Source organism: Salmo salar, chromosome ssa11, assembly GCF_905237065.1.
Source record: "Salmo salar chromosome ssa11, Ssal_v3.1, whole genome shotgun sequence".
NCBI lineage: Eukaryota > Metazoa > Chordata > Actinopteri > Salmoniformes > Salmonidae > Salmo > Salmo salar.
This window is the reverse complement of record NC_059452.1, coordinates 25,950,688-25,969,263: the sequence shown is the minus strand read 5'-3', so window position 1 is coordinate 25,969,263 and position 18,576 is coordinate 25,950,688. Positions and strand designations below refer to the sequence as shown.

Genomic DNA, 18,576 nt, shown 5'->3' with positions numbered 1-18,576 from the left:
AACATCAGAAGGAATGCTAGGAATTCCTCCTATTGTGATCAATGAGTATCATGATTAGCCCTGTCCACATTTGTTCGGATAGGGACCGATCCAATTATTGTTTTGACGATTGCTGTGCCTTTTTAATGCCCGTTTGGGATTGTATCAGTAATGCAAACCGTTACTCATATATTGGGGGACCAAACTGAACAACCCTACATCAAGGCTCTAGCATCTTTTATTTTGTAAACAACAAAGAGAGCTTGCTCCGGTGAATTCCTGAAACAGTCATTATGCCTAATCCACGCTGGCATTGTCCCAGAGAGACTGAGTACAGCAGAGGTTGGGGAGAGAAAATGAAATCAAAACAAACCGGAGGGATAATAGAAGCTGTGGGTTCTTCTCCTTTCTCTAACTGCCACTGCTGTTTGTTGTTGGAGCCATGCGTTACACGATGTCTCCAGGCCACTGTTGTCTCAGACACTCAGTAACACAGTCAGTCATGAATAGGGTGCCATTTGGGACCCAGATCAGATCTACCCAAATCAAACAAACAGAACCAGTATAACGTGCTGTGGTGAGATCAGGGACCAGACTGACTGGAATGCTGTGGTACTGTTGACACAAGACATTTTAGGCAGATCAGATCCTGATTTTGCAAGATGATAGTCAAATGTTATGACAACAATAGCGTGTGGCTAGTGTGGACAACTATGGCCTCTACGGACAGATTTGAGAAGAAAACAAAAGCCATGTCTAATTTAATGTTTCTCAAAACCAACCCACTCAGGACATCCCCACTGAGCAAAAATTAAACACGTCAATATATCATATACGTAACTAAAAGAATGGGCTGCAGTAGCAGCAGTATAGCCTACCAAACAGCCTGGCAGATCTGACACTAAGTATTTGTTGAGTGTAAATAAAAGGGAGAGACCTATAGGGAGACAGACAGACAAATATTTTATGTTCTAACAGATCAAGAGGGGGGGGAGACCAATTGCCTCTCTCTGGATCAGGTAGAAGCCATGGGCTCTTGGAGTCCCAAGGCCGACTGACAGCCATCCACGTAATACCATAGAGTCTAGACCAGGGATGGGCAACTCCAGTCCTCGGAGGCCTGATTGGTGTCACACTTTTGCCCCAGCCCCAGCTAACACACCCGATTCCAATTATCAACTAGTCATTATCTTCAGATTACAATGAAATTTGTTTAAATCAGCTGTGTTTGCTAGGGATGGGGAAAAGTGTGACACAACTCCGGCCCCCGGGGACTGACCATAGACAGCCACTGAAACAGCCCCTTGTGCTTGAAAGGATGCACATAACTCTGCAATGCTGGGTTGTATTGGAGAGAGTCTCAGTCTTAAATCATTTTCCACACATTTTCACAGAACCGCTTTTTGAAATTTCGATGAGGCTGTCTTGTTCAGATATTGGTAAGTGGACTGGAGGCAGGGCATGAAAGGGATAACGAATCCAGTTGTTTGTGTCATCCGTTTCGGGAAAGTACCTTCATAATTGCGCACTCAACTCGCTCAGATGCATCGCTATATCACATTTGACATTGTCCGTAAGCTTGAGTTCATTTGCACACAAAAAATCCTACAATGATCGACAGTCTCAATTTTGTCACGCACATAGAATATGGTTGCAGAGAGTCCCTGTAACCCTAGATTCAGATCATTCAGGCGAGAAAAAACATCACCCAGATTGGCCAGTCGTGTGAGAAACTCGTCATCATGCAAGTGAAAATTAGTCAGTAAAGAAAACTTTAAGCTTGTCTCTCAAATAAAAAAACATGTCAATACTTTGCCCCTTGATAACCAGCACACTTCTGTATGTTGTAAAAGCGTTACATGGTCGCTGCCCATATCATTGCATAGTGCAGAAAATACACGAGAGTTCAGGGGCCTTGCTTTAACAAAGTTAACCATTTTCACTGTAGTGTCCAAAACGTCTTTCAAGCTGTCAGGCATTCCTTTGGCAGCAAGAGCCTCTCAGTGGATGCTGCAGTGTACCCAAGTGGCGTCGGGAGCAACTGCTTGCACGCACGTCTCCACTCCACTATGTCTTCCTGTCATGGCTTTTGCGCCATCAGTACAGATACCAACATGAGCAGCAGCTACGTTTGGCTATAAATATAAATGGAATGTTTGAAAATGTGAAGGAAAAAAAAAGTTACAAAAAAAATCTCTCTATATATATATATCACATATTGAATCACATTCTTATTTGGCGTACCCCAGGTTGGGAATACCTGCTCTAGACAGCTAATGTCCCAGGAGGGGTTGCTGCTGAGAAATCATTTGAACAAATGCCTGTCTGGGGAAGTGCTGTGTCACACATGGTCACACACCCACAGCCTCACCATGTCATATACTGAACAAAAATATAAAACGCAACATGCAACAATTTCGCTGAGTTACAGTTCATAAAAGGAAATCAGTCAATTGAAATAAATTCATTAGGACCTAATATATGGATTTCACATGACTCCGCAGGGGCGCAGCCAAGCCCAGCCAATCAGATTTTTTTTTTTATTACTGACAGAAATACTCCTCAGTTTCATCCAATGTCCGGATGGCTGGTCTCGGATGATCCAGCAGGTGAAGAAACAGGATTTGGAGGTCCTGGGCTGTAGTTGTTACACGTGGTCTGTGGTTATGAGGCCGGTTGGACGTACTGACACATTCTCTAAAACGATGTTGGAGACAGCTTATGGTAGAGAAATGAACATTTAATTCTCTGGCAACAGCTTTGGTGGACATTCCTGCAGTCAGCATGCCAATTGCACACTCCCTCAAAACTTGAGACATCTGTGGCATTGTGTTGTGTGACAAAACTGCACATTGTATAGTGAACTTTTATTGTCCCCAGCACAAGTGGCACCTGTGTAATGATCATGCTGCTTAATGAGCTACTTGATTTACCACACTTGTCAGGTGGATGGATTAACTTGTCAAAGGAGAAATGCTCTCTAACAGAGATGTTAACAAATTTGCGCACCAAATTTGAGAGAAATAAGCTTTTTGTGTGTATGGAACATTTCTGGGATCTTTTATTTCAGCTCATGAAACATGGGACCAACAATCTACATGCTGCGTTGATATTTGTATTCCGTATAGATCAGGGGTAGACAACCCTGGTCCTGGAGGACCACAGGAACTTCATGCGTTTGATTTAATTGACCTGGAAAACATGGTGTGTTGAATTTAGGCAATCACTGAACTGTTTAATTAGCTCAGTTGGTCAGGTGTGGTGCCTTGTTGGAACAAAATCCTGCCGTACCTGTGGGACTACAGGAACAGGGCTGTCTACCCCTGTCATAGATGATGAGAGGAACCCATGCCTCCATGTCTTATGTGAACAGTCAACCAAGTCGAAGCTCAATATGTGAGAAAGTTACAGTTACAGAGCTCTCACAGCACCAGAGTTCCCACAAAGCAGATTGTGTTAAAGATGATGTGACACACGTTACTTTTCCTCTTGTCACACTTTGATGTTCCCTGTTTCAATGTGACTCTATGGATCGGGCCAAATGAGGGGAGGCTGGTAAGCATAAGCGACAGATCCTCCAGCAGATGTCATTTGTGTGAGCTTGGAGATGGGAGGCATATGTTCCCTGTGTCCGTGCAGACCATGAACATTTACACAGCCCCAGGCCAGGCAGCCGTATTCTAATCTGTTCCTGTTCATGGTAGGAAGTGATTATCTGAACAGAAACACATGCACTCTCTGGATCCTCTCCCCTGCTGTCCCTGAGAACATAGAGAATCACAGTCACTGCATGCTAAACCCACAGATGAACTGGAAATTGTTTTTTACTGTGACTGCATGAAAAAGGGGATAGAAATAGAAACTGAATTCTACCCGAAGAAATTCAGTGGCTTAGTGGAAACAACAACTCTTATCCTCTGCAAGGTGAGAGGTAGAATCCATTGTTGTGGTTTTTTTTTGACTAACTGTCAGCCCAGTCTCATTTTCTGTGTGTGTGTGTGTGTGTGTGTGTGTGTGTGTGTGTGTGTATGTGTGTATGTGTGTGTGTGTGTATGTGTGTCAGCTCATGCCCTGCCAGACATGGTTTCTACAAGCAGTTGATTAAGGTAAACAGGATACCTAAAGTAGAGGCAGGGCCAAGCCACAGAAGTAAATTCATGCCCTGATGTGAGACCAAAGGGGAGAGAGAGAGAGAGAGAGAGAGAGAGAGAGAGAGAGAGAGAGAGAGAGAGAGAGAGAGAGAAGAGACCCTGTGGTGAATCAAGGGGGGAGGGGTAATAACATACCTACTTCTTTTCTCTAACCATCACTTGTTTCCCTCAACACCTGTCTATCATCTCCTCTCCTCTATGATTAGCCATGACCATGTTAGAGCAACAACAAAAACCCTTTGCTGTGGCACTCAAGTATAGTGAAACTCAACAGGGAGGAACATTCCACCTGACCATACATTATCAACATTAATATCCATCAAATATACAGGAATAACACAGTAGTAAGCTCTCTGATTGGTGGTAGCACTTCTACATGGGGGGGGGGTGCACAGACTATACTGGAAACAACCACCCACAAAACACAAGAGAAAACTAACCCAACTAAATATGGCCTCCAATTAGAGGCAACGACAACCAGTTGCCTCTAATTGGAGGTCCTACCAAAACCCCAACATAGAAATAGAAAAACTAGATAAACACATAGAAATAGAAAATGAAGAACATAAACCAAAAAACCTGAACCACACAAAACAAACACCCCCTGCCACGCCCTGACAAAACTACAATAACAAATAACCCCTTTACTGGTCAGGACGTGACAGTACCCCCCCCAAAGGTGCAGACCCCAAATGCACCTCAAAACAAAAACCCCACAAAAAAATAACCCCGAACTTAAAGGGAGGGAAGGGAGGGTGGCCACCGTCAACGACGGCTCCCGTGCTACACCCCCCCCCAATCCTCCAACTATGGAGGTGGCTCTGGCTCCGGCCTTAGTCCCCATTCTAACCTGCCCACCCCCGCTGAAGGCTCTGGGCTGAGGTGCGTCGCTGGAGACTCAGGGCTGAGGAGCGTCGCTGGAGACTCAGGGCTGAGGAGCGTCGCTGGAGACTCAGGGCTGAGGAGCGTCGCTGGAGACTCAGGGCTGAGGAGCGTCTCTGCAGGCTCCGGACTGTGGGCCGTCTCTGCAGGCTCCGGACTGTGGGCCGTCTCTGCAGGCTCCGGACTCTGGGCCGTCTCTGCAGGCTCCGGACTGTGGGCCGTCTCTGCAGGCTCCGGACTGTGGGCCGTCTCTGCAGGCTCCGGACTGTGGGCCGTCTCCGCAGGCTCCGGACTGTGGGCCGTCTCTGCAGGCTCCGGACTGTGGGCCGTCTCTGCAGGCTCCGGACTGTGGGCCGTCTCTGCAGGCTCCGGACTGTGGGCCGTCTCTGTCGGTTCTGGACTGTAGGACATCGCCGGAAGCACTGGACGGGGAACTGTCTCCGGAAGCTCTGGATGGGGAACTGTCGCCGGAAGCTCTGGACGGGGAACTGTCGCCGGAAACTCTGGACGGGGAACTGTTGCCGGAAGCTCTGGACGGGGAACTGTCGCCGGAAGCTCTGGACGGGGTACTGTCACCGGAAGCTCTGGACGGGGAACTGTCTCCGGAAGCTCTGGATGGGGAACTGTCGCCGGAAGCTCTGGACGGGAAACTGTCGCCGGAAACTCTGGATGGGGAACTGTTGCCGGAAGCTCTGGACGGGGAACTGTTGCCGGAAGCTCTGGACGGGGTACTGTCACCGGAAGCTCTGGACGGGGAACTGTCTCCGGAAGCTCTGGATGGGGAACTGTCGCCGGAAGCTCTGGACGGGGAACTGTTGCCGGAAGCTCTGGACGGGGAACTGTCACCGGAAGCTCTGGACGGGGACTGCGCACTGAAGGCCTGATGCGTGGGGCTGGCTTAGGAGGCGCCAGACTATTGACACGCACCTCAGGGCTAGTGCGAGGAGCAGGAACAGGACGTACTGGATTGGGCAGGCGCACTAAAGGCCTGATGCGTGGGGCTGGCTTTGGAGGCGCCAGACTATTGACACGCACCTCAGGGCTAGTGCGAGGAGCAGGAACAGGACGTACTGGACTGGGCAGGCGCACTAGGGGCCTGATGCGTGGGGCTGGCTTTGAAGGCGCCAGAACAGTAACACGCACCACAGGGCTAGTGCGAGGAGCAGGAACAGGACACACTGGGTCTTGAAGACGCACTGGAGGTCTGGAGCGCACAGCCTGCACAACCCGTCCTGGCTGAGTTGTCACTGTAGCCCTGCACGGGCGGAGTGCTGGCACAGGGCAAACTGGGCTGTGCTGAGGAATGATGGCTGCCGTGCGTAGAGCAGGCGCAGGGTAGCCTGGGCCTAGGAGACACACTGGTGGCCAGATGTACTGAGCAGGCATACTCCTTCCTGGCTGGATGCCCACTCTAGCACGGCACTTGCGGGGGCTGGTATCGACCGCACCGGACTGTGCGTGCGGATGGGCGAGACCGTGCTCACTTCCGCATAGCACGGTGCTCTCCACGCCAAACGCTCCCCACGGTAAGCACGGGGAATTGGCTCAGGGCTAACCCCTGGCCCAGCCAAACTACCCGTGTGCCCCCCCCCCAAAAAAAATTGGGGGCTGCCTCCTCACCTCCTGAAATGGAGAATATAATGCCTCATACCTCCGTCGTTCTGCCTTTGCTGCCTCCAATTCCTCTTTCGGTCGCCGGTACTCCCCAGCCTGCCTCCAAGGTCCCTTTCCATTTAATATTTCCTCCTATGTCCATGACTCCAAGTAGCTCTCCTTCTGCTCCTTCCTCCGCTGCTTGGTCCTTCTTTGGTGGGTGGTTCTGTCATAGGCGTCGAAAGGAGTGGACCAAAATGCAGCGGGTATATTTATCATCTTCTTATTTATTGAAGGAAAAACACTTAAACAAAACAAACGACGAAAACAGTCCAATAAGGTGCACAGACTATACTGGAAACAACCACCCACAAAACACAAGAGAAAACTAACCCAACTAAATATGGCCTCCAATTAGAGTCAACGACAACCAGCTGCCTCTAATTGGAGGTCCTACCAAAACCCCAACATAGAAATAGAAAAACTAGATAAACACATAGAAATAGAAAATGTAGAACATAAACCAAAAACCCCGAACCACACAAAACAAACACCAACTGCCACGCCCTGACCAAACTACAATAACAAATAACCTCTTTTACTGGTCAGGATGTGACAATAAGTATTCAGACCCTTTACTCAGTACTTTGTTGAAGCACCTTTGGCAGCGATTACAGCCTCGAGTCTTGTTTGGTGTGACTCTACAAGCTTGGCACACCTGTATTTGGGGAGTTTCTCCCATTCTTCTCTGCAGATCCTCTCAAGCTCTGTCAGGTTGGATGGGGAGCGTCACTGCACAGCTATTTTCAGGTATTTTCAGAGATGTTCAATCGGGTTCAAGTCCGGGCTCTGGCTGGGTCACTCAAGGACATTCAGAGACTTGTCCCAAAGCCACTCCTGTGTTGTCTTGGCTGTGTGCTTAGGGTCGTTGTCCTGTTGGAAGGTGAACATTTGCCCCAGTCTGAGGTCCTGAGCGCTCTGGAGCAGGTTTTCATCAAGGATCTCTCTATACTTTGCTCCTTTCATCTTTCTTTCGATCCTGTCTAGTCTCCCAGTCCCTGCTGCTGAAAAACATCCCCAAATGATGCTGGCACCACCATGCTTCACCGTAGAGATGGTGCCAGGTTTCCTCCAGACATGACACTTGTCATTCAGGCCAAAGAGTTCAATCTTGGTTTTATCAGACCAGAGAAACTTGTTTCTCATGTTCTGAGAGTATTTTAGGTGTCTTTTGGCAAACTCCAAGCGGGCTGTCATGTGCCTTTTACTGAGGAGTGGCTTCCGTCTTGCCACTCTACCATAAAGGCCTGCTTGGTGGAGTGCTGCAGAGATGGTTGTCCTCCTGGAAGGTTCTCCCATTTCCACAGAGGAACTCTGGAGCTCTGTCAGAGTGACCATCGGGTTCTTGGTCACCTCCCTTACCAAGGCCTTTCTCCCCGATTCCTCAGTTTGGCCGGGCGTCCAGCTCTAGAAGAGTCTTGGTGGTTCCAAACTTCTTCCATTTAAGAATGATGGAGGCCACTGTGTTCTTCAATGCTGCAGCAATGTTTTGGTGCCCTGCCCCAGATCTGTGCCTTGACACAATTTTGTCTAGGAGCTCTACGAACAGTACCTTCGTTCTCATGGCTTGGTTTTTGCTCTGACATGCACTGTCAACTGTGGTACCTTATATAGACAGGTGTGTGCCTTTCCAAATCATGTGCAATCAATTGAATTTACCACAGGTGGACTCCAATGAAGTTGTAGAAACATCTCAAGGATGCTCAATGGAAACAGGATGCACCGGAGTTCAATTTCGAGTCTCATAGCAAAGGGTCTGAATACTTTTTTTAAGGAAAAAATTATTTAATCAATTTTAGAATAAGGCTGTAACGTATCAAAATGTGGAAAAAGTAAAGGGGTCTGAATACTTTCCCAAATGCACTGTAGATATGAGGTCACCCCAGATGTGGTCCCTGGGGGGTGTGGCAGCCAGTAAAACGAATAAATAACTGAAACATTTAATTATATTTAGATTCCAGTCAATGTCTCTATACCAATTTGATTTTTCAGTCATCTTTCAGATGCAATTGGAAACAAGTTTATAGCCCATAGCGTTCCAAAGTTAGACCTAAAAGTCTGATGACACCGGTGACCATATTGCCTGTAACGCCCATCTCTGTGGCTATTTTAGGTCATACCGGTATGTCAGATTACCAGTCATATTCTGTTAAAGGTCCCCAAAGCACACACATCCCTGGGGTCGCTCGTCTTTTCAGTTCGCTGCAGCTAGCGACTGGAAAGAGCTGCAACAAACACTCAAACTGGACAGTTTTATCTCAATCTCTTCATTCAGACTCAATCATGGACACTCTTACTGACAGTTCTGGCTGCTTTGCATGATGTATTGTTGTCTCTACCTTCTTGCCCTTTGTGCTGTTGTCTGTGCCCAACAATGTTTGTACCTTGTTTTGTGCTGCTTCCATGTTGTGCTGCTGCCATGTTGTGTTGCTACCATGTTGTTGTCATGTTGTGCTGCTAACACGCTGTGTTGTCATGTGTTGCTGCCATGCTATGCTGTCGTCTTAGGTCTCTCTTTATGTAGTGTTGTGTTGTCTCTCTTATCTTGATGTGTGTTTTGTCCTATATTTTTATTTCATTTATTAACATTTTTAATCCCAGCCCCCATCCACGCAGGAGGCCTTTTGCCTTTTGGTAGGCCGTCATTGTAAATAAGAATTTGTTCTTAACTGACTTGCCTAGTTAAATAAAGGTTACATTTTTTTTTTTTTATAAAAAATTGCTCAATCGCCAATTTCTCAGCCTCTGAGTATCACAGAAACACAACACTGTGAATGAATAACTTGACTAGAAATGTGTGAAAATGTTGAAATATATGCTTATTTTGGGGAAGTTAAACCATTTACTTGTGTTAGAAAAGGATAATAAATTAAGAAGTGTTACTGTTTGACAGAAAGTGTCATTTTGCCATAATTCCCAATTGTGTAAAGAATTACCCCTTTTGGTGCTTTTAGGGGTCGAAATACATTATTTTGGTGCTTTAAGGGTGAGCTAGACGAGACAACCACATATCACAGTCATCGCAAGTACATTTTCCCTCAATAAAGTAGTTATCAGCAAAGTCTGTGCTAGTCGACACCCCTGCTCAGGGAACGAGAATTGTTGTTGGTCTGACCCATGGGACTATGCCAGGTTCTGGTCTGTTACCCAGGCAACAAGGAAGTGGTCCTCTATAAACTTTTTAAAAGAGCATAGTCAGAGTTGGTCTCCTGCCTTATTCTTTACCACAGGGACCACAGACAGTGAGTTTATCATTGATCTGATCTTATTGAAATGTACTATGTTATGATCAGCACTACTATGTAACCATGTTCTGCCTATTGAGGTACAAATGTTAGATGTTTGGACAGAAAACAAAGATAGTAGAGAAACCTGACTCCACCCAGTCTAATGATACATCAATAATAAACCTGATCTTTGCTCAGAATAACATCACATCAGTCTCTGGGTACACAGACACCAACTGCAAGACCTGCTGAATGGGTTTTATTGTGATTAGATCCCCATAGGGTTTTTATTCAGACTCAATCTAATATCAAGTTACAGACTGATATTACATCATTCCTTATTCTTTAGGGCAGGGTTCCCAAATAGGCGGACCGCGGGCCAAATTCGGACGATTTTATTTGGCCCCCTAAGTTCAGAGCAAAGAATCAATACATTACTGTAAAATGATTTATAATGATGTTCTGGCCCCCCAACCCTCCACTCAAGAAAAAAATAGGCCCTCGGCTGAATCTAATTGGGAACCCCTGCTTTAGGGTAAGAGACCATCACAGACTTGTGTCATTGAAACCAAAATAATTTCAACGTTATCTCTTAACCCTTGAGTCGAAGCCTTTAAGAACTAAACATGATTACAATGTTGCGCAAACATTGTGCTGCATCATGCACTCACAACTATCATACAAATAGATTCATAGGAATGTGTATGGTCATTATAACATGTTCATCAAATTATAACATTTAGAAAGAAATTTATGAATTTTCTCTCCCTCTGACAACACCCATATGGAATTGGAAAAATGACTTCTACGGGACTTTTTTTGGTCTGTAAGCAGGAGAGTTGTTTGTTTTAGTGGCTCAGAATGAAGTGCTGTGAAAACCACTTCCCTGCTATGAGCTCTGAGAGCGGTTCACTTCACAGGAACACTCACTCAATGAGCCAGCTCTGTGAGAAATCAACAGGTGACCCTCCTGAAGAACAAAACCAACAATGTTCCCTCATCACCCACCTTGACAACACACACACACACACACACACACACACACACACACACACACACACACACACACACACACACACACACACACACCTAAATGTGTGGGGTTACCAACACCCTCAAAGAAAATGAAAAACCAGCTCAAACAAAATGGATCAGTGGTAAATGGTATGTGACGTATCAACAAGCTAGATAGAATGCTACAACACTACTGATGTCCAAAAATAGGTTTAAAGTGTGCTGGTCATGGCAGTTTCCACACCGCCTGGTATTCAGCAACCTTGTCCTGCGTGTGTGGGAATGCACACCCCCATCACCATTGCTGCAAACACTTTACTTAGCCCGCTGCGTCTATTTCAGAGAAATGTGCATGAAACAATCCCCAAACCCCATCACTCACTCACACACACAATCATACTCACACACACGCACACCTTGCCTGCAAATGCCCAGAAAAGAACGCCTACATGCTTAATCTGTATTTATTCAATTAGAACCCAGAGCAGCAGAATTTCTCCTAAATGACCTCATCTCAGTAATCAAAACCATGCTCAGAATGAGACAGAGAGAGGAGAGAAAGGGGGTAGAGAGAGCGAGAGAGAGGAGAGAGAGAGGGGGTAAAGAAAGCGAGAGAGAGGAGAGGGGGTAGAGAGAGGAGAGAGGGGAGAGGGGGTAGAGAGAGGAGAGAGAGGGGGTAGGGAGCGAGAGAGAGGAGAGAGAGGGGGTGGAGAGAGCGAGAGAGAGGGGGTAGAGAGAGCGAGAGGGGGTAGAGAGCGAGAGAGAGAGGAGAGAGAGGGGGTAGAGAGAGTGAAAGAGAGGAGAGAGGGGGTAGAGAGAGCGAGAGGGGGTAGAGAGAGCGAGAGAGAGGAGAGAGAGGGGGTAGAGAGAGTGAAAGAGAGGAGAGAGGGTGTAGAGAGTGAAAGAGAGGAGAGAGGGGGTAGAGAGAGCGAGAGGGGGTAGAGAAGTTGTGAGAGAGAGGAGAGAGAGGGGGTAGAGAGAGCGAGAGAAAGAAAAAGAAAGAGAGCACTTAAGTACTCACTGTTTAGGTGTCTTTAACCTTTGATCATACTGGTCTGTATCTAATCCTTCATGACTATCAGGCTGGATACTGTGCTCTCCCACTGAATCACACAGCAGGGAGTCAACTCCAGCAGAAATGAAAGAGAGTCAGTGGTAAGGGCTAATATTAGCAGCTGTGTGTTCATGCAACACCATGCTTTACTACTCTGTCATCCAGTCTGGCGAGAAGATAACATTTCACTCCCACAGGTGCCATGGTTGCTAATGATAACTTCCACAAAGGAACCATAGCAGAAATGTTGCTAATACCATCGGCCAAACAAATGAGTGACATTAGATATGGGATCAAATGCCTTGTACCCCACCACCCCACATTGAGTCATGTTTTCCATCTGTTGAATAACACTCTGTGTCCCATTTTTTTTTTAGATGACTCAATGTTATGTCACCTCTCTGCTATTCTACTCACTGGCTTGGCTTGGCTGTGTCTTTACTTCAACTACTCCCAGTGGCGATGACCTGCCTGCCCTGTCACTCTGTTAGTGTAGAGAGTGACATCACCCTCCCTGCACTGTAAAAGGACCCTCACTTCAGCCATTGTGTGACTAGTCTAGTATACACCACAACGGTTTCAGGAGCTAAGTTTCCATCCAATTGGCGACAGATTTTCATGAGAATATTCTAAAATACGCATAAAGAAAATACGCACATTTTCCCACCAGTGGTTTGTTTCCACCAAATTTACAAGTTTCAGATAAAAATCTGTGCATGTTTCAGATAAAAAATGTTTCAGATAAAAATCTGAACTTCAATGTTTCCATCACATTTTCAACTCTACCGATAGTTTTGTCACAAAACACTATTGCAATAAATACAAAATGTGTCTACTCTGGTCTTGGTACGTGCGCTCTATCCAACAGCTCACAGATACAGTGTGGGTAGGCTGTGCGGGTAGGCTAGCCTATATGATGAGATTATTATGGATAAGAGCGGGAATATTTGTATTTGTCAAAAGGCAGTCAAGCATCGATCACCATGTCACCAGAATAAGACCCTCAATATTTATTGGAAAGGAGCATCAAGATCATTGTACACTTTCACCACCCTGTGAAATTCATAACTTATTTCATCTGTAGCCTAATAAACTGTCTATTTGAGCATAAAGGCGTTTTCACCACCATTTCTCACATTATTCATTTTGTCGACACAAAAAGATCCCACCATGTCGAACGAACAAATGATCTGTGGACATTTATAAAATTGCACCAAAACTTCCTGTTTCCATCACAGCTGTCAAGATATTTTATAAGGTATGACTTTACTCGCATAAAAACGTGGTTACTGAGCCAAGAACGTTTTTTTTTTGTTTTTGTATCTCTGTAATCCCTTTACCTTAAATATGGAGTCAGGTTTTTTTTCACCAGTAAATCTTATCTAATTCCATCAAGTGCACACTACCACACACAATCACACTCACAAGCCCCGGCAGATGGGCAGGCTGCGGCTCATGTTTTGTTTTTCAAATCTAGGAGGTCCATAGAAAATGAACAGGAGTGGAGGGACTTCCTTTTCCAAAGGCGCTGATTCCGGCTGTTCCATGGTCATTAACCCAACATGACTCAGACAACCCTCCGTCCCCCACCTCAACCGACCCTCCACCCCTCCACAGATCTGGACTCAACAGCCAGCTGTGAGGCTTTTCCCCTGGCAGCCGGCTTCTAGAAAACTCTAATAGGATGTAGGCGCTTTCCATGATGTCAACATTCTACACATTATCAAATTCCTTTTTCCCCCCCCTTTAGATCCACAGACATATACAAAATAAATAAGAAAAGGAATGCAGTCAACGCACCAACTACAATTTTGACTAGATCTTGCCTACAAGGTGAATAGCAAAGTGACAGCCAAATGGTTGGCATAAAACACTGTAATGGTGCTCAGCCAAGTATAGAACTTCCTTTGCCTTTTTAGGGGCTATGAATCACCCAGTAACAGATGAATGATATTGTTTACTAAGCTCAAGCACTTGTTTGGCCAGCTGCAATGGTGCACAAATAAAACAGAAGAAACCTAAATGCTGCAGGGCCAGGCAGTGTGTCACTGAGTCCCCCACACACACTGCCCAGGATATTAACCTGCTGTAACATTCTGCTAAAGTATGTGTGTTCTCCCAAAAGCACTGTCTGAAAGACCCCTGGCCCTCTCTCTCTCAGCTCGGGGCTCTGGCTGGGCCATGGGTGAGTGACATCCCATCCCACCCTCCAACTTCTGTGGTTTAGATCTTGGATCAGATTGCTTGGGCTGGGTGAGGATCCAGAGCCTATGACCAGGGATCATCAACTAGATTCAGACGTGGGCCGATTCTTTCTTGAGCGGATGGTCAGGGGGCCGGAGCATTGTTACAAACAATTTGCAGAATGCAAATTGACCGCATGAAGCCAAACAGATATAATATTTAACAAAAACATAATCATTTCAAGTCTTGCTTACATTTGTATACAATCACACATCTCTCTATTATGTGCAAGAATACTTAGGAAAATATTTCCAAAATTAAAATCACTTGGAGCTGATTTCCTGGTGTTTGTACAGTCTAGTCTGTATGTCTAACAAGCGGGCCACCAGTTGGGGAACCCTGCTATAGACTATGCATGCAGAGCATACAGGCCGTTAATACTGCACTCATTTCTCACAGATTTAACATACTGTATATATTGGGAATTCCTTTGCATTTTGGATGTCAAGGGACAAATAAGAGGTTGATGCTCATCTAAAAGATATAGTTGCACATTATTATTTTATAATCGCTATTCACAATGAACACAGTTGTGGTATGGTTATTATAAAGAGGAATAAAAAGTGTTGATCAAGACTGTATTGGATACAGTCTGAAATGCTAAGTGCATACAAAAAAAAATGGTCTTATTTCCCAAATGAATGTTCTTTAGTGAGTGCGGACTGACCTGCAAGTTTCAACTACAGGCTCCAAAGGCACCGTTGCCATGACAAAGCAATCATCCAGAAAATATATGTGAACTGCTGATCGCTGAGCTGCATACAGTCTTCTCCTACCTACCCTATATTCTATTCATCTTGTTAACAAACAACAATCTTGTTGCTTAAACAAAATGTAATAACCAGTCTATTATCTTGGAGTTACTGTCCTATCAGTATTATTAGTTTCATATCACATGGTAATTAATCACATTACTGACTCATTACACTGCAATAAGGCACTTGTACTGCGGTTTACTGTTCCCTATCCCTACTGGAACAAGTCAACAGTGCATGTTTTCTTGTTTGGACCAAAACTCAAGTATTTGCTAAAAATACTAAAGGACTTTGAAGTGTTTATACAATACTTAGCCTATTGTTCCATTCCAAAGAAGAATAGCGTCAGAATGGCTGAACCGTGGTACAGTAATCTGATTTGAACAATATCCATGGTATACATTTAATGAGCTTCCTGAAACCTTATTAGACCTTCAGATCACAACAAAAGCCTCAAGCAGCACGTGCTGCTGACTGCCCCACTATTGTCTCAGTCACTTTAGACATCAGCTGCCTGCCTCCAGTCTAGTCTCCTGGAATTAGGACCTGGCATTATAGACTCCTGAAGACACAAAGAGGATTCCAAAGCTTGTCGGCTCATTGTCAGTTACATCTTTATGAGCACCTTCACCAAGAAACTAACTGTGAATATAAAGGTTTTGATAGTGAAAAGGGAAAGACAAAGAGTTAAAAGTGTGGGTACCTATGGACAACACACTGTGTGTGTTGGAATGCCATTGACAAGGCTATAAACGACAACTGTGGCTGGGCAATGGCTGCTTGGGCCACTGGCTTTAACAACAACTGTCTTTAGCAGCAGCTGTCATTGCTCTGCAACTGTTTGAGCAACAAAAGGGATTGATCAAGATTCACACATGATATCAATGTTAGAGAAAGGCATACATGTAATGAATATGCTTACAGTTATGGATGTGTAGGAATTTCTTTATATCATAGGCTGATTCACCTAGATTTTTTGGATTCAAATGAAGGTTAGTTAGTCTGTTGGCTAAACCGTTATTAGGCTATTCAATGGGCATATTCATTGTCTGATAATGAACATGGTCTACATGAATAAAAATGGTAGACAAGAGATTTGTCAATACTGCACCTAATGGGTATGATGGAAAATACGTTCAATGTGCCTGTTCAATGTGAGTTTACATAGGAGTTTTGTTTCAGATGTATGCTTTCAAGTACAGCAGGCCCAGAAGTTCTGAACGACGAGTTATATTGTAGCCAACAATTATATACTGATATAGCGCTGCACCGGGCAGGACGATCCACCCAAATATAGATACAAAACAAGAGAGATGTTGACAACTCAACTTTGCAAATAAGTATTTTTAAATTGCGGCTGTACAGGTAGCCGAATGTTATAATACTTAGATTATAAAGTCTTACATCAGAGTTCAGCCTAAATCACAATTGTGAGACTATTTCTTCACTATTTCTTCCACAATTACTTTCCATAGCCGAGCAAGATCACGTTGCCAATTGGCCTGTTATTCCTTGTATTGAAAAACAGTCTCAAAACGCACATTTTATCTAAACACAATTTCAAGTGTTTTCCCAGAATATGTTCTGTGCTAAACAGGCCTCGGCGAATATATCCCACTATTGCGAGAAGAAAATGAACTAAACCCCATCATACGCTTGTGGGGTCCCCATTCGCAACACCTCAGCCAGCCTCCCTCCAGATTCACAAACATTCCGTACAAAGTCGCTGGAGAAACGGCCGACTATTTACTAACCTGGATAAATTGTATAGTTAGGGCTGACTTCCCGACACCACCACCTCCAACCACAACCAGTCGATACTTCTCCTGCACGGAGCCGTCCTTCCACCCTGCCATCGAGGACACACTTCTGCACTCGCCGCTGTCTGAACACCAGTAGTGAGGAGACACCCACTTTTCAGTGAAGGCCTTCAGTTGAAAAATGGAACGAAGGAAAATCGCGAGCCTAAATAGACTGAAATGATAACTGCGTCTACAATCCGTTCCAGACTAGAGGAATTAACGGTGCTGCTCACTGAGCTACGGGCGACCGAGTCCATACGCCCTCAACAGCGTTGCTAACCACTGCGTTTTTAAGATGTGAAACAGAAAGGAGTAATCAGTTAGTGCAATACAAATGTCCGTCACTAGGGGCACTTTACTTCTCATGAGTAGCATCGACTAAAGGGACATTTAAATATTACCATTGTAGAATACTCGCTTTATGATCTATGTTCCTTTCATGTAGGGCTTACCATTGTTTTCTTTAAGTGCCGTGCCAATAAGAACATTTATAAGCATTCATTTTGGCCTTGCACAGACTATCCTCAGTAGGCTACAATGAATTCATGCAGTATTAATGTCCATGTTAATGTAATTAACAGTATCCACCATCCAGTCCACACATGGATGGATGGTGATTGTAATGGATTTCATACTTGCAGCTATCATTAATCTCTGATGGTCTGGATGATCAATAAGCCTATCTTCCAAGTAACACATCATTGTTAGTGGGAAAGACAAGTTTAGTCTGGCCTGGAGGGATTGATTTTGGCTAATTTCTATGTATTACCTTAAAAATGGGAAGATATGCTGCTGCTTGACACTGTCTGTTTTCCACAGCTGTGGAGCGCTGTCCTCACAGACAGCTTTGGTCAATATCAAGACCCCCAGAGTGAGAGCTTTCACACAAAGGCACTTTGTCCACATATTTATATATTCATAATTCCATTTATTTATTTAGATTTGTGTGTATTGGGTATATGTTGTGAAATTGTTTGATATTACTTGTTAGATATTGCTGCACTGTTGGAACTAGAAGCACAAGCATTTCTCTACACCAGCAATAACATCTGCTAAACACGTGTATGTGACCAATAAAATGTGATTTGATTTGATTTAAAGTGTGTGTGCGTGTGTGTGTTTGTCAGAGCCGTCAGGGCTGACTGAGTTCTGCTATTCTGTAGCAATGGCATGCATGCGTGACCACAGTGATCTTGGTGACGCATACAAGTGGGTCTATATCTGAGCTTCTGGAAGGACCTACATGTTTTATAGCCCCCAGCTAGTGTATAGCAATACTTTATGCAATACTGGTGCATGTGTTTATATATGTAAATTGAACAAAAATATAAACGCAACAAGGTGTTGGTCCCATGTTTCATGAGCTAAAATAAAAGATCCCAGAAATTGTTCATATACACAAAAAGCTTATTTCTCTCAAATGTTGTGCACAAATGTGTCTACATCCCTGTCAGTGACCATTTTATCATTTGTCAAAATAATCCATCCACCTGACAGGTGTGGCATATCAAGAAGTTGATTAAACAGCATGATCATTATACAGGTGCACCTTGTCCTGGGGAGAATAAAAGGCCACTCTAAAATGTGCAGTTTTGTCACACAACACAATGCCACAGATGTCTCAAGTTTTGAGGGAGTGTGCATTTTCCATGGCGACTACAGGAATGGTCCACCTGAGCTATTGGCAGAGAATTTAATGTTTATTTCTCTACCATAAGCCACCCCCAATGTCATTTTAGAGAATTGTAGAGACCACATGTAACGACGCCAGCCCAGGACCTACACATCTGGCTTCTTCGCCTGCGGGATCATCAG

General features: G+C 44.8%; 1 protein-coding gene across 1 annotated transcript in view; it reads right to left on the bottom strand.

Annotated features, from left to right (window-relative positions):
• LOC106562341 (ras-related protein R-Ras2) overlaps positions 1 to 17,071 on the bottom strand; it is a 40,035-nt gene extending 22,964 nt beyond the window's left edge. Inside the window, exon 1 of the mRNA XM_014127158.2 lies at positions 16,714 to 17,071. Coding sequence (XP_013982633.2) covers positions 16,714 to 16,815 — 102 coding nt within the window. The 5' untranslated portion in view covers positions 16,816 to 17,071. The remainder of the gene's footprint in view (positions 1 to 16,713) is intronic.
• Between the last annotated feature and the right edge of the window lie 1,505 nt (positions 17,072 to 18,576).